At 39.0% G+C, this 16,071-nt stretch overlaps 1 protein-coding gene across 2 annotated transcripts; it reads left to right on the top strand.

Annotated features, from left to right (window-relative positions):
* The first annotated feature begins 3,055 nt into the window (after positions 1-3,055).
* GAR1 (GAR1 ribonucleoprotein) lies at positions 3,056-13,053 on the top strand. Of its 2 annotated transcripts, none has more exons than XM_026698215.2 (7): positions 3,056-3,413; positions 5,454-5,634; positions 5,716-5,870; positions 7,103-7,162; positions 9,666-9,786; positions 10,786-10,902; positions 11,696-13,053. In XM_026698215.2, exons 2-7 carry the CDS (start codon positions 5,463-5,465, stop codon positions 11,710-11,712), a joined length of 642 nt encoding a protein of 213 aa, XP_026554000.1. In that variant the 5' UTR covers positions 3,056-3,413; positions 5,454-5,462; the 3' UTR covers positions 11,713-13,053. The 2 variants fall into 2 exon arrangements, with proteins under 2 accessions (XP_026554000.1, XP_087792090.1); XM_087935964.1 differs by having other exon boundaries at positions 3,378-3,536.
* The last annotated feature ends 3,018 nt before the right edge of the window (positions 13,054-16,071 follow it).

Genomic DNA, 16,071 nt, shown 5'->3' on the forward strand with positions numbered 1-16,071 from the left:
AATCCTGGGACAAAGTGCACATGTTCCTTGGTAGGCAAAAAAAAAGAGAGAGAGAGAGAGAGAAAAGTAGCCACAGAAGAATGACTACCTGTAAACAGCTCTGATGTTAAACAGCTTTAGATAATGGATTAACTTTATATTTGCATATATCAAAGGTTTCTTACCAGTGCAATTTTTAAGTGTTTATTTAGAACCAGCTGTAAATCATTAATGATATATTTTATGGTTGCACTTGAAAACTATGGGCTGAACATGTTATCCTCAGTTCTTGAATGTATTCATTTCATTTATTTGTATCCTATCTTTATTACTTTTACAAACAACTCAGGCTAGAGAACATAACCAACATACCTTCCCCCCTCTTATTTTCCCCAGAATAGCAGCCCTGTGAGGTGAGTTGGTCTGAGAGTCACTGACTGGTCAAAAGTTACCCAGCTGGCTAAGGTGGGACGTGAATCATGGTCTCCTCCTTTCTAGCCTGATGCCTTAACCTGTATACCGGGGTGGGTGGGTGTCAAACTCAATTTCATTGAGGGCTGATCAGGGCTGTGGTTGACTTTGTGGGGCCGGGCAGGCATGGCTGACTGGCTGAGTGTGGCCAACTGGGTGGGCGTGGCCAGCTTAATGCCACTCACGGGGCATGGCTGACTGGGTGGGTGTGACCAGCTTGATGCCACTTCCCAAATTACTGGTATGTTTGACTGGGCCCTTATATTTTCCAGAACGGCCCCATGGGCTGGACTCAACCACATTGTGGGCCAGATTTGGCCTACAGGCCTTGTGTTTGACAAGGAGTCCTCAACCTCCATCTTGCGGCCCACTACCAAGCTGTGGCCTGGGCCGTTGGAGAAATGGGCAAGCTTGTGTGAGCAGATGGCGCTTGAGCAAAGAGCACTTGTGCTCACGTGTGAAACTCTTTGTGCTAGTGGGGGGTACTTGTGCTCATGCATGAACCTCCACTCACAAGAGTGTAGGGTGCTTGCACATGCATGCAATCCTCCACTTATGCAAGCGGAGGGTGCTTGTGCATGCATGCGAAGCTCCATTTGAGCGAACAGAGGGAGCGTGTACATGTACCTGCCACTCTCTCACACACTCACCCATGCCAGACCAGGCCGCCAAGCTGGAAAGGTTGGGGACCACTGCACTAGACCAAAAGTGTGTTAGCCTTACTTGTGCTTGCCAATAGTCCAGTCTTATTCAGCCTTGGTACACAGGGCAGCAAGTAATGCTATCCATACAGTTTTAATAGGGGGCAAGTTAAGGAAATTAACAGGTGGATCCTTCCTGATTTTCAGAATAAAAACCAACAAACAAACCATACCAGATGCTATATTTAACATGTGGTAGAGCACAATTGGACAAGCATAAGGAAATAACTGTGATAGAGAGTTTAGCTTTCAAATTGCCCAATCCACTCAACTTATTTAATTGGCACTGCTTTCCTTCCCCAGCTGGGGGAACAGTAACAAAAGCTTGTACTGTTCTACCTGGAGAGTATGCCAGCTGGCAAAGCCCAACTCTCCTTTTCAGTTTAAACTGAATCTAGTCATGAGAGCTTTCAAAGGAGTACTAAGCCTCTGTGTGTGTGTTTGTGTGAGTGTGTGTGTAGACTGTAGATTATTGGTCTACAATTACTCTGCTTTTTAAAAAATATTTTTTAAAAAATATTATGAAGTCCTTTATTTAATTCTCTTAACTATGGGCTTCTAGATTATGATTCCGAACAAGTAGGATTTTTTGAGGCAGTTACATATAATAGATTTTGTGTTGTATTCTAGATGTTTATTGAAAAATTGGCCTCTACTTTATACTAAAGTAGTGCTTATATGCCCATTCAATTATTGTATAGGCAGATTTGTGAGCAATATTTGGGGTTACTATCTGCTTCTTTACAATAGATATTTAAGCATGAATCTGTTTAAGCATTTGCCTCACAAAAGAATAAAAACATGATAAATCTGGTTTATTAAGGTAAGACTGAAGTAATTAGCAAAGGATACCAGGATGATAAGAGGTGCTGAATATGAACAGACTATTATTTGTATAAACAAGAATGGATCTTGGGGGATGGGGAAATAAGCATTTAAGAAAAAATAGAGTGAAACAGTTTATACAGAACTGATGACGTGCTGGAAGAAACAAATCAAAATCTGTACCAGAATGATAGTGATATCAAAAAGTGGGATTGAAATGAATGCTCACTATGTTAGTGCCAAAGATTTCTTAAAAAGGAGAAAACGGAAGCCTTTAACATTTTGAGAATCATAAAATTGCAACGTATAAGATCCAGCTGTTCAAGTATAACATACTTAGGTATACAGCACTGCATTTAAAGATTAGGAATTAAAACTAATACTTAAAATTAGATTTAAATTAGATTTAAGACATTAAAAAACCATAAAATTGATTACCAGTGAATTCTGAAACTATTGTCTATCCCGCAGTAAACTAACAACATAAAAATAAATTGTATAGCAAAAGCCTCAAATATTAATAAGTTACAACCAAATTTACGCAAGACTAACTGATGAAGCATGTAGTATTTATTCACATAAACCAGAAGACAAGTCATTTGTGTATCTTCAGCTGTTTGGAAAATTTCAATTTATTATTCAGAAGAAATTAACATCAATGTTTCTCAGATCGGCTTGCAGCATGGAAAACAGAAGAAAGAAAGACGAAACAAAGAGTCTTCTTTGTCTATCATTATAGAAAGAACGGTGTGAGTCCCAAAGGTGTTTTTTTCAAGAGGCAACTGGCCTTTCTGTTTTTTCTTTGAAGACGTTTTGCTTCTCATCAAGAAGCTTCTTCAGCTCTTCAGAAGAGAAGCGAAACATCTTCAAAGAAAAACCAGAAAGGCCAGTTGCCTCTTGAAAAAAACACCTTTAGGGCAATCATGACCTGGATGACTGAGAATCTCCATAGGTGTAAGAACAGATATTCAACCGAACCATCACCGTAAAGCAGAGATCTCCAAACTTGGCAACTTTAAGACTTATGGACTTCAACTCCCAGAATTCCTCAGCCAGCTGGCTGAGGAATTCTGGGAGTTGAAGTCCACAAGTCTTTAAAGTTGTCAGGTTTGAGGACCCCTGCTGTAAAGATAGATTCAATTACCCATGAGAGATATTAGCGGGGTCCTGGTTGGGGCTGTCAATTTGCTCCCGCGTGACCCCTGCTTTGCAGCTGGCTGCAAATGACTCGCACTCTACACATTGGGGGTGGGTGGGGGCGGAACCTCCATTAATTGTTGTGAAGCGGAAACGTGATCAACGCTGGGCGGTGTCTTTTACAGAAGGCCTGGGATTGGTCAAGCCCCTGGCGCAGTTTGTTGAGATCATCAAAAGTGAGCGGTTGGCGTCGCTTTTGAGAAAGAGTGGCGGCCACGTGGGAAAGGGGACAAGTTTCGGGTAGGTGGGAACCGTCGCCGTTTTGGGGATGGGGAGGAGGGAGGTCTGTCCGGGAACAGGAGCTACTTCTGCATTGCGATCTCCCGAAGTCTCCTTGGTGTCTTCGTAGATCAACGTATAAGGGTGTGTGTGTGTTTGTGTTTGACTGTGATATATACCCACGCGCACGCATAAGATTCCCGTACGCGTGTCTTTTTGTTGAGAATGTAACATCACTTTTGGGATGGTAAATTATTGAACGAAAAGAAAATCTTTTAAACAATATTGTGTTTTTGCCTATTGGCTTCCAGAGTGGGAGTTCTCCACGGGTGACTCAGAGACTTTGAGTCCCAAATTCGATTTGAGCCAGGGCTGCGTATTTATTGAGCTTCATTGGCATTTTGAAAAAAAATGGTTAAGAAAGGTAGCACAAAATAGGGCCCCGAGGTTCAAGAACTAGGTGTTCTATTTGGCATTATCTCAGCTGCTCGCTTCACACGTTTTCCATTGGTTAGAAGCAGGGGTCTCCAATCTTGGCAACTTTAAGACTTGTGGACTTCAACTCCCAGAGTTTCTCAGCTTTGCCTTGTTTTGCTTGGCCAAGGTTGGAGACCCCTGGATTAGAGTACAAAATAACGTTGGAAGGGTCCCGACAAATGGCTGTCCAATCTCTTCTTTAAAACCTCCAATGTTGAAGAACCCACAACTTTTGAAGTCAAGGCATTTCACCCAGAGGTGGTATTCAGCAGGTTCTGACCAGTTCTGGAGAACCGGTAACGGAAATTTTGTGTAGTTTGGACAACCGGCAAATACCACCTCTGACTGGAGATTTTACAGTATCCTTCCCCTGCCATGCCCACAGAATCAGTAGTAAATTTTTTTGAATCTCACCACTGATTCCACTGATTAATTGTTCTTGCTGTCAGGAACTTTCTCTTAAGTCTAGGTTGGATCTCTCTTTGATAAGTTTACATCCATTAGTTCTTGTTTTGCCCTCAGGTCTTATGAGACAGCCTTAAAATATTGGAAGATTTCCATCATGTCACCTACTTGTCCATCTCTTCATTAGACTAGACATGCCCAGTTCCTTGCAACCATTCATTCATATGTTTCAGCCTCTAGCCTCCTAATCATCTTTGTTTTACTTCTCTGCACTCTTTCCTGAGTCTCAACATATTTTCTGTATCTGTAGTGACCAGAACTGCAGTATTCCAACACACTAGAAGAAACAAGTCTCACTGCAGACATTTGAAGTAGCATTTCAGGGGACCAAAAGAGCTGGGTGGACATTTTTTATATTAGTTTTTGCTGATCTGTAAAATGAAGACGATTTAAAAATGGATAAATATGTTGCCAACAGTATTGTATCTTGTGTTTTTTATTTGCATATTGAAACAATATTACAAAACCCCATTTGGTAACTTTTAGATGTACAACTGTATAATTCATAAGAAAGAAGATATTTTGAAAGAGTTTATAGGTTACTAGAAGTGGAATAGGTATACTACTTTTTCTTCCAACATAGAATTAATTCCCTCCAGATTTTGAAAACAAAATCAAAACATTTATTATGATCATCGATCAGAAATAGAAGCAAGATATGATGTCTTACTTTTACATATTAAGTATCTTTTAGTTTAACATGACAATAAAGTTATGTTCTACTGGTGAAGTCTGGCAAAAGGAAAAGTTAAATTTGATTTTGACTACAGGTAAAATTTTACTTTTAACCCTGTGAAGTTAGCAGGCCTGACAAAACTGCTATTTAATACCAATATATTAGACATGCTAATTCATTGAAAATACATTGGTGTTACCTGATGTCTTATTGTATTCTATCCTAAAATGGTCAGCACATGGAGGATTTAAAGGGGGGGTAAAAAGTGCATATTTTCTATGATTGCCGTAAACCTGAAGTATTACTTACAGCTAAACTATTTCTTGCTTTGAAATAACTATATTATCTACTAGCTGCCTAAGTGGTATTATGAAGTTGATAATACTGGTTAATATGTATAACTGGAAGTTCAGTTGATTTTTAGACTTGTGCATGTTGAACAGAAAGAAGACATGTCATTTCGAGGGAGAGGTGGAAATAATCGTGGTGGATTCAGCCGTGGTGGTGGTGGCGGTTTCAACAGAGGAGGAAGAGGTGGTGGAAGAGGTGGATTTGGACGTGGAGGAGGACGTGGAGGCTTTAATAGAGGCGGTTATGACCAAGGACCTCCGGAAAGTGTAGTTAGTAAGTATATTGAATATTAGGGAAAATGGAAGAAGCAAGAGAAACTAGCTAATTTAATTTCTTAATTATTCTTCTTTGCAGTTCTTGGACAGTTTATGCATCCTTGTGAAGATGATATTGTTTGTAAATGTGTCACTGATGAAAACAAAGTGCCTTATTTCAATGCACCAGTTTATTTAGAAAATAAAGAACAGATTGGGAAAGTGGATGAAATATTTGGGCAACTTAGAGACTTTGTATCCTTTGTGTACTTTTGAATGCATCTAAATTCAAAGTAAACTAAATAGTTAATTTGTTTATTTATATACAAAAAAAGATAAAGGTTCTAAAAGTTACATTCAGTTTCAGCTGCGGGTACTATTGTTTTCTGTCTATTAAGAGAAGATTAGCTGTTTTTACATTGGGACGTTTTGGTTTGACCAAACTTCTAGATTAGTTAAAAAAAATAAAGATAAACTCTTCTTCAAGTTGATCTCAATTCCTGAAGATTTTGTGGATATAGCTATTTATATTTCTAGATAACAATGAAATTAGAATTCCTAGCTACCTCCTATCCAACCTGTGATTTGGACTGATCTTACCTGATTGAGATCAGCCAAGGTGTTGGATGGGACCTTTGCATTAACTAAGGGAATATATGTCGGGTTTGCCACTTTGTATTTAATATTGACATATCTTTTCAGTTGGTATGTAAGTTGGTGTTACTATTTTGCTAGCTGTTTAGATTCTAGAGTTTATTTTTTCTACCTATATCTTGAAAATTTGATATAACAAACTGCAATGCTTTCTTAAGAATCTACCTATTTAGCAGTGTAAACAAATCCTTTAGTCTTATATTAAGTTTTATTACTAGTTTTGTGTGTGTGTGTGTGTGTGAGTGAGTGAGTGAAAGAGTGAGAGCGTGTGTTTTATTTTATTTTGAGACTGGTTAATAAACTCTTTTTGAATGCGTTCTTGGAAGTCTGTCCTGCACTTGGAATCTAATGCAAAATCTTAGCCTCACCTGGTCATTTTATATTATAAGAAATTACTTAATGAACTTCTTAAAGAAAGTTAGGCTCTCTGTCCCTTCCTTTAAGGATCTCCTTATGTTTCTTGGAGGGACTTAAGAAATGGAGGACTTCTCCCTAAGCTTGTGCTTTTGTGCTTTCATTTTAATACAAAGACATAGGGGGGTGCCGTAATTCCAGCTCACTTTTATTTCCCTGTGTTATTGAACTCTAATGTCTATGATAGTTGGTAGGTTTTAAAATGTGCATCTTCCATAGAAAGCATCAGATAGGCTGTTAGTTTGTTGCTCCTGTGTTTCATAATATTTATTTTAATGATCACTCCATGGAGGTGACTTGTCATGAATGGATTAAGAAAGTCTTTTGTAAATTTCTACCTATGGATCATCATAAAATTTGAGGATTTACTATTAAATTGATAAAAAGACATGTGAGTTTTCCTTAAGCCACTTTGAAAGTACTTTTCAGTTAAACTGTCGGAAAACATGAAAGCTTCATCTTTCAAAAAATTACAAAAGGTAAGTCCTGCTTATGTTCCATTTATGTGATATGTAATCTTATTCATAAATATCTGTCTAAATTCTAAAAATGTGCATGAAATTTACATCCTACTTGCTAGTGTTATCATATTGATGTATTATTCTTGTGGTGTTCCTTTGTCATCGTGTACTTTATTGTTCTGTTCTGTTATTTTTGTTTATACTCCTTTCATTTTTCTTCTTTTTTAATTATTATGTAAGCCACCGAAAGTAGCCCCATGGTGAGATAGGCAGCAAATAAATTTAACAAATAATTAAAAAAATAGTAGTGGTTTGTTAACTGCTGGTTCGCTGAACATCTATGGCATTGAACTAGGTACCAGATTAGAACTAAGAGACTATGAGTTGTAGTCCCATTTTAGGCACAAAGGAACTGGGTAATCTTGGGCCAGTCACTCAGCTATAGGAAGGAGGCAGTGGCAAACCACTTCCAAAATCTTGCCAAGAAAACTGCAGGGACTAGGCAGGCGCTAGGAATCAACACTGATTCAAAGGCACACACAGGCACAGACACACCCAGAGACACCCAGGGAAAAAGTAACTTACTATATTAATGTTCTGACCTGTCCTTTGCAGAAGCAAGAAACAGACTCCCCACAAAGAAAAAAACCCTCTTTATTTACACATTGGAAATTAACTGCATTCACTGACAGAAAATCCTTGGCTAGAGTCCTGCAGGAAGTTAACTGAAGCAATAGTCCTTATCCGCTCATTATGATAAATGCAAGGTTGTGAGCTCCCAGCCAGGAGGCTGTAAATTAAGTCAATTCAAATAGACAAATGGACAAACCTCAGTTCTGGCAATGCAATGTTTGTCTCACGAAACAAGGAGCAAACTTTCCAGAAATGTGAATGGTTGTCTGCGACAACCAAACAACTCCCCTTTCCTCCTATTTATTCCCAAGCCAGGGAAGAGCCAGTCAGCGTCCATGTTTGTTTTGTTTCCCGAACCGGTTCATTGTCCTCCGTTGTTCACCTCTCCTATCTGCTCTGCACATACATGTATCTGGAACAGGCCCCAGTTGTTCCTCCTCCTCACTTATCTCTGAGCCCAAAGACAGCTACCTCTCTGGCTGGGGAATGCCTGATGGCCCCAGCTCTATCTCTGTGTCCGACACTGACCATTCATCAGAGCCTTCCCCAGCCTCCTCATCGTTTGAGTCTGCTGCCAGTTGTGGCAACTGGTGGCCCACAACAATTAATGACTATTATGACTGCTAAACAGTGATATTCTCTCATGCTCAGTAGTGCATTTTGCTGCTTGCTCTGGTTTTGTTAGTCATTCTTGGATTCCATGGGGCTAAAATCTGAGGGTTAGCTCTGCAGTACTTCTGATCAGTAATCGCATTTTTAATTTTCATCAGGGTAATAATTTCAGCCCCTTGTTTTGCAGTAATATTTTTAAAAGAAATAAAATCCCCTTCTAAAAGGGAAGAGAAAAGTTGTGAATTTTGCAAAAGGTGGGATGTCAAAAATGTTATGTCTCACACTTGCCTCCCAGTGATGGATCTGTACACACACACACCCATCCCCAAAAAGCAAAACCAAAGGATTGCATCTTGTTTATTGTACGAAGTGATTTAATTTGTCTTTGATTAAGCCTACGTGATGTGCAGTCCAGCACTCTTGAAAGAAGTATGGGTTGATTTACTAGTGGCTAATTTATTGCATTTATTTCAGTTGAAATCATGATTACAGGTAGTCCTCGACTTACAACAGTTCATTTAGTGACCGTTGAAAGTTACAACGGCACTGAAAAAGTGACATATGACCATTTTTCACGCTTATGACCATTGCAGCATCCCCATGTCACATGATCAGAATCCAGGTGCTTGGCAAGTGGTTCATGTTCACGACAGGTGTAGCGTCCCCGGTTCTTGTGATCACATTTTGGGATCTTCTGATAAGCAAGATCAATGATGATGGAGTTCAAAGACCAGTCATTGTGCAAGGTGCCAGGATGTTTGCCTGCCTGGGCAGCGTTTATTCCTTTTATATGGTTCTTTATAAGTAGCAAAAAGCAACATAGGTACAGCATTAGGATTGGTGAAAGCCCCCATCAATCCTTAAGAATAATGGTGATGTTAATAAATGAGTTCATTGTACAAATCCAGGACTTACCAGTGTGGGACAGGAAGTAAGATAATGCAAAGAGGCCCATGTGTATTAGGCACAGCAGTACGCTGCGTGCTCCCTCTACAGGATCTCTATTGTTACTACATAATGAGGAAACCAATTTTACTTAACAGCCATGTTACTAACTTAACAAATTCACTTAACATCTGAGGCAAGAAAAGTTGTAAAATTGGGCAAACTCCCTTAAATGTTTCACTTAGCAACATACATTTTGGGCTCAGTTGTGGCTGTAACTTGAGGGCTACCTGTATTTTTAATTGGTTCAACAAAACAGCAACATTTAAGCCAAAAGCAAAAGCATGGCAAAGTCTTGCCATCAGTCTCAAACACTGATCTTCTCCTTCAGTTTTATATAGACCCAGCAAAATTGCTCCCTCTGCAGAGGTTTTTGCCAAGGCCTCCTGGTGAGAAAGGAGCCCCAAGAGGCGGGCGAGGAGGAAGAGGAGGGCGAGGTGGACGAGGTGGAGGTAGGTAGACTTCTTTCTTACTGAGCAAACAAGTATATGCAATAATGGAAAATGTATTTTTAGAAGATTGCAAACAATACAGTCCTGAAAGCAGCTAGGGTTGCTCATTGGATTTGGGGCAAAACTTGAAATGTGAAGGAAAGTAGAATAATTTAGAAGGAGATTGTAACTTATCCAGGGCTGAACAGATGAGCCTGAATTTACTGCATTCTGAATCTCATTCTCCATAAAATTAACATGTTTATATGTTTGAAATAAATAGTGGTAATGCAGCAGCCATAGCAAAAAGGAATAAACCCCTTGTATTGGTTGTGTAAAATGCCATAGTGGGAAGGGAAATGCTGATTTCAGTTTCCTTCATATAAGACAAATCCCTGATTAAGTTGTCTGTTAACCCCAAGTCGTCATCCCAGTCACATTATTTGGATAGCGGCAGGATAGCAAATGAAAAGGAGTGCCTTCCTTGCACTGCTAAGCTGGCCCATCCTAGGTACAGCTTAGTTCTTTTATAAAGAAAAAAAAAGGCAGTTTCATGCTTTAAAGACTGGTGCTATCTCTGACAATGAGCTCCATTATCTTTCAGCAAAGGTCTTGTTACAATTTCTTATGAATGTTTTTTGCATACTTTATGGATCTGTTTCATGATAGGGATGTCAAACTGGATTTCTTCAAGGGCCGGATCAGCATTGTAGTTCTCTTCGGGCTGGGGAGATGGGGCGGACACCCCCCCTACAGCAACCTGCTGGCCAAAATGGGGCATGGGGGGGGTCACACGGGGCCCCTGCCCCTGTTTTGGCTGCCAGAGGCACAGCGGACTGGTCCTTTGCTATTTCTGGCCTGGCCCCACAGGCCAAATTTAAGCACCTCATGGGTCAGATGCGACCCGTGGGCCTTGAGTTTCACACCCCTGATTTACGCTTCTGTTTTCTCTGTGCTATTCTCACTCACCTGATACTGGAAAAATCTCATTTGACCCCTTCTATTTTTGTTTGTTTGTAGGTGGTAGAGGTTTTGGAAGTGGCAGAGGATTTGGAGGTGGCCGAGGTTTTGGAGGTGGCAGAGGTGGTGGAGGCTTCAGAGGAGGACGAGGTAGAGGTGGTGGCCGAGGATTTAGGGGTAAGTATATTCATAACCTCAAAATACTCATTTTTGGAATAATTATCTATCTTGCTGTTTGTTGTGGGCATATTCTGTATTATCTGTGTGATGTTTAGACGTTCTGCTTCTCAGGTAATTAGCGGCCTTCAGACTTTAGAAGAAAATGTAGTACTTCTTGCAAAGTAATCAGAGGTTCCTTATCAGTCATAAAAGATTAGTTTCCTAATGGGAAATGTGAACTCCACACTACCAGTGGCAAAATATGAGAACATGTTGCATGAGTATTTAAGTTATATGAACAGTCCAAATGATTAAAGAACCTGCCTGGTTACCTGGGAATAAATATGTGTCTTAATACACTCCAATATACTACAAAACAATGTTATGATAAATAAAGGACATTAAGACAGTATAGAAATGGCTTTGGATTGTAGAAGTTTTGAAAAGCCAGGATCAGAAATTCCCAGAGTTTGGGCACAAATCCAGCACTTCAAGAAGACCCGGCGATGCTGGACTTCTGCTCAGACCTGGCAATATCTCCCTTATCCAGTTTTTAACAGTGATGCGCAGTTAGGAAATTACTCATTTTTATATACTTTCATTTAATAAGCTTGGTGGGGTGGAGTAGGGGACATTTTCCTGGAAAAAAAAAATCATACACTGGGAAGGTTACAGCTGATTTTACTAAAGGAATATTAAAATCATTAGTCAAAGCAGTTCTGGGGTGAAAGACAATGCCACAGCCAAGGTTTACATATTTTTAAGACTAGATATGGAAGATCTAATTTTTCTTGTTTTGTTTTCATGTTAGGAAGAGGAGGATACTGAGTGGAACTGCTGGAAACACCAAGTTTACGGCTTCATCAGTGACATGTAAAGAGAAGACTTCTTATGAACTTGAATGCTACGAAATGGAAACAGTTTTAAGCATAAAGTTAGTTGAAGGAGTAAAGTGTTACTATGCCGAAAGTTCCTAGGTTTCTTTTAATATGCAACAGGTTTAAGAGGAACTACAGACATCTGACTTGCAATCTATGTCATTGTTTGGAGACATTAAGTGGAAGGTTATTCTTAAACTTTTTAAAAGGGGTTGTTTTTAATGTCAAGAATTTATCCCCTTATATCATCAGTGAAACGAAATAGCTTTAAAAGGTATATATTTAAAAATGTCAAATAAAAATATTTTGGATTTCTGGTAGTTGATTTTAAAATAGTAATTTATAGATCCACCCCAAATGTATAAAACATTTTAACTAGTTCCAATAGAAAAGATACATTTAGCTCAGGGTTGAACTGTGGAGTCTTTGGTGCTCTTTGAGTTACTTGTTTGCTTGCAAATGTTACATTAAGCAGCTCAGTAACATTATCAGGGCACTGATGATATTACATAGTTGGGTAACGCAATGTTGCAAGCAAACAGTCAAACTCTGAGAGTATCGAGGATTCCAAATCTTAATTAAGATTTGAAATACAACATTTTAGCATTTCTAGTTGCAGCAGCCAATACAGTTTTACAGAATAATGCTCAACCGTCTTAAATTCCATTTGTCTGATGTTGAATGTGAGGTGAAGGTGACCATATCTTGAATTTAGCTCTCTGGTTTAAATGTCAAAATGACGAACAGAAAAAAGCATCATCAGTATATGTGATGTTTGATTATGTAGAAAAACTTATATAACAGGTTTTAAGACAAACAGAAAAAATATATTCACAACTTGATTGGCTTCCCTTATAAGTTAGTTAATTTAATGAATTAGCTCATTAAATTTTGTGCCCTGGTTCGAAGAGTAGATGCATTATTGTGTATGTATAATAAGGCTGAACAAATTATTCAGAGGCCCTTTTTTGAACTGATATTTCCAAATTACCCAATTAAAGCAGCTGGGTTTCTGAAAGGCTTTGTTGATGCTTTTCTTGTTTCAGGCACATAAGATATTTTTTGAGAGAGATGGCAAGTATTATCTCTGGTTTCCTGAAGAAAGAATCTTCCGGACTACTTTTGTTTTTCTATCCAAGCCTCTGCCATGTGAAATGTTCCTTGTTCTGTAACATTAGGAAATGTATAGTGTGCTGTCTGTATATATGAGTGGATCGCTGTGTGTGCATAAGGTATCCCCTGTGCATTTTATACAGATTTTTTGAATTTTGAAAATAAATTATTTGTAAGAGTTCTGTATCATCATTGTGAATGAAGCAACGGATGTCCTTCTGGGAAAGGAGGAAAAATAATGCATATGCATTAATTGTTCCTAGTTTGATAGCTTTCAGTAGTTTTACTACCCTAACCATATGAATAGTAATTATTGTAGGGGTAATCTAACAAATCAATTTATTGGAGTGGTAATTTAAAGAAAGTTGTACATATTTACTCAATAATAATTCCCATGGTGTTCAGCAAGGGCTTATTAGAATCTAGCAGAATGCTTTGAAATACAGTCTTACTATCTTTTTTCCCCAGTAAAAATGTTAACTAATCTTTTTACAATGCATTGGTCAGACTTGCTAAAGCCAAGACCTCTAAGAGCTGCTTAAAATATTTTCTCTTACAATTTCTATGTCCTTCATTAACACAAAAACATGTTTTACGCTGACCTCGTTGCAAAAGAAGAAAAAAATAGGCATATGAAACAGGACAAAAAGACAAATCGCCCTGTCATGGATTTTATAGCAAGAATGTGTCAGGGTCCCATAAGAAATAGATCTCCAAGGCAGGTAGATTCCTCAAAGAACTGGTTTATTAAATATATCATGTTGGCACAGGCTGATGAAAACCAACACTGAATATTCCTGCGGTTTTCACCTAGTTAAAAATAAAAGTTTTTTCCTCTTCCCCAAACAGTCACATGGTCCAATCATCACATCATCCAGTTGCCTCTCACCTCTCACCAACCACCTATGGGAATGTCCTTGGTTCCCAGAAGGAAGTATTTTGTTTTGGCTACAAACCCCAGCTATCTGTATTCCCTCATCCCTCAGCTCCAGTGTGGCAACAATGAAGCCCAGAAAATGCTCTCGCTCAGGCCAGTTTCAGTGTTGGCAGAATCCTTCTGAACTGAGTTTCTTTAGTAGTTGATATGAGACAGAAGAGTAAGGGGTAAGGAAAACAAGAGACTCAAAAGCGGGAAGCTGCAAAGAGGAAAATAGTGGTATAGCATAGATTAAGTGTTGTTAGTCCCATCATTGGTTAGTAGAAGAATGCAAGCATTTTTCCAAAAGGCAACTGGACTATCTTGTTTTTTTTCCTTTGAAAATACTTTGCTCCTCTTCCTTTGAAAATATATTGGTCCTCAGCTTCTTGGATGATAAGCAAAACATTTTCAAAGAAAAAACAGTCCTATTGACTTTTTGAAAAAGCACCTTTGGGACAATCATCACCTGGATGACTGAGAATCCCCGTAGACAATGCCACCACTTCCTCTACCACTTAAAGTTCAATACAAGAAATGGGCGAATAGTGGAGTGGAATTTGGGGTACATAGGAAGAATGCATTCTTTTCAGTTACCTTTGCAGAAAAGTTAAAAGTTTGAGAAGACTTCATTTTGCTATCCTAAGAACCATGAATTGGAATTGAAGGCAAAAGATGTGCTGTACTTGTGTAAATAAATAATAGGATATTTATGAGAAAACTATTGAATGCAGAAATTTATCCTAAGTACCAGAATTTAGAAAACTTGTAGATACATTCCCATTTGATCCTGAATTCCTCCAGTCATAATTCTGCAACAAATAAACTGAGGCACTAAAACAGATTTTATAACATAACAATAAATAAAAAAGAAAGCCAGTTTGGTCTAGTCACTAACCACTAGACTCTAGTGATTAAGGCACTAAGCTAGAAAGATGGAAACTGAATTTGTATCCTACCTTAGGCATGAAAGCCAGTTAGGCCAGTCACCTCTTTCAGCCCAATGCATCTCCCAGAGTTGTTGCTATGAGCAAAATAGGAAGAAGGTATTTTAGCCACCTTGAGTTTTCAAGATGGCATTTCTTCAAAGGTGAGTTTACGGCAGAGGTCTTCAAACTTTACAGCTTTAAAGACTTGTGGACTTCAACTCCCAGAATTCCTCCTCCAGTCATGTTAGCTCAGGAATTCTGGGAGTTAAAGTCCACAAGTCTTAAACTTGCTAAGTTTGAAGACTCTTGGTTTAGGGTATTAAAAAGAAAATAACAAGTAAGGAAGTGCATCCAATGCATGGGTGGAATCCAATCGATAATTGGGTGGTGTGGAGAAGGTACCCCCAGATGGTGAAGGACTCTAATGTCATCCCCTTGGACAGTGTTGCTCCACAAAACATTTTTTGTTCTTGATTTACACCTCCAATTGTGCCCATCAGCTCAACTCACCACCATTATGGAATGTATCAAGTGCTGGAAGCGCTCTAGAAATGGAACAGTTGATTACATCATTGGACCTCTCCCTGTAGATGCTACCTACTCAGCAAGAGAGGTATGGGACAGGTCATTGCAAGAATCTGTGAGAGGGTAATAGATGTGACAAAACAAGGGTGATGTTTTGTAGACCAGCAGATCTGGTGGTGGAATGAGGATGGCCAACGTGCAGTGAAATCTAAGAGCTGCCCTCAACTGGTTATGATCCAAGACCAATAGTGACCTAGGCCATTATCACCAGTTTAGGTCCACTGCCAAATGGGCTGTCAGAACTGCAAAATTCAAACACTAAGGACCTTGCGATATGATGGGAATAATACATCATAGAGAAAACTCCCATCAATCCCTACAAGTTATGATGAAATGTTGGTTTAGTCATAGAGATAAGGAATTACATAGTTTTCATTTCCTGCTTGTTGGAAACAAAACAGGTGGCTGCATACTACTCTTGCAAGGCTGTTCTTAACAATCTTCCTTCCTTCCTTCCTTCCTTCCTTCCTTCCTTCCTTCCTTCCTTCCTTCCTTCCTTCCTTCCTTCCTTCCCGTTCCTTCCTTCTCTCATAAATAAGGTGACTTTGGATAGCTTGCAGGTAGTAAAAAATAAATATAGGATCAACTAAAATATTGATGTTATATAAAAACTTGAACCAAGGAATGGACAGCATTGCACAAGGTCTTCATTCTTAAAGTGGCTTCAGAGAATTGTCTTCCAGGATCTGTACAACTTCTGAAAACTGCCCAAAAGCACACAGCCATTCTTGTGTGACTTCCAGAAACCTCTTGAGAGCACACCATT

The sequence above is a fragment of the Pseudonaja textilis genome, chromosome 6, assembly GCF_049901715.1.
Source record: "Pseudonaja textilis isolate UNSWEBS1 chromosome 6, rPseTex1.2, whole genome shotgun sequence".
Lineage (NCBI taxonomy): Eukaryota > Metazoa > Chordata > Lepidosauria > Squamata > Elapidae > Pseudonaja > Pseudonaja textilis.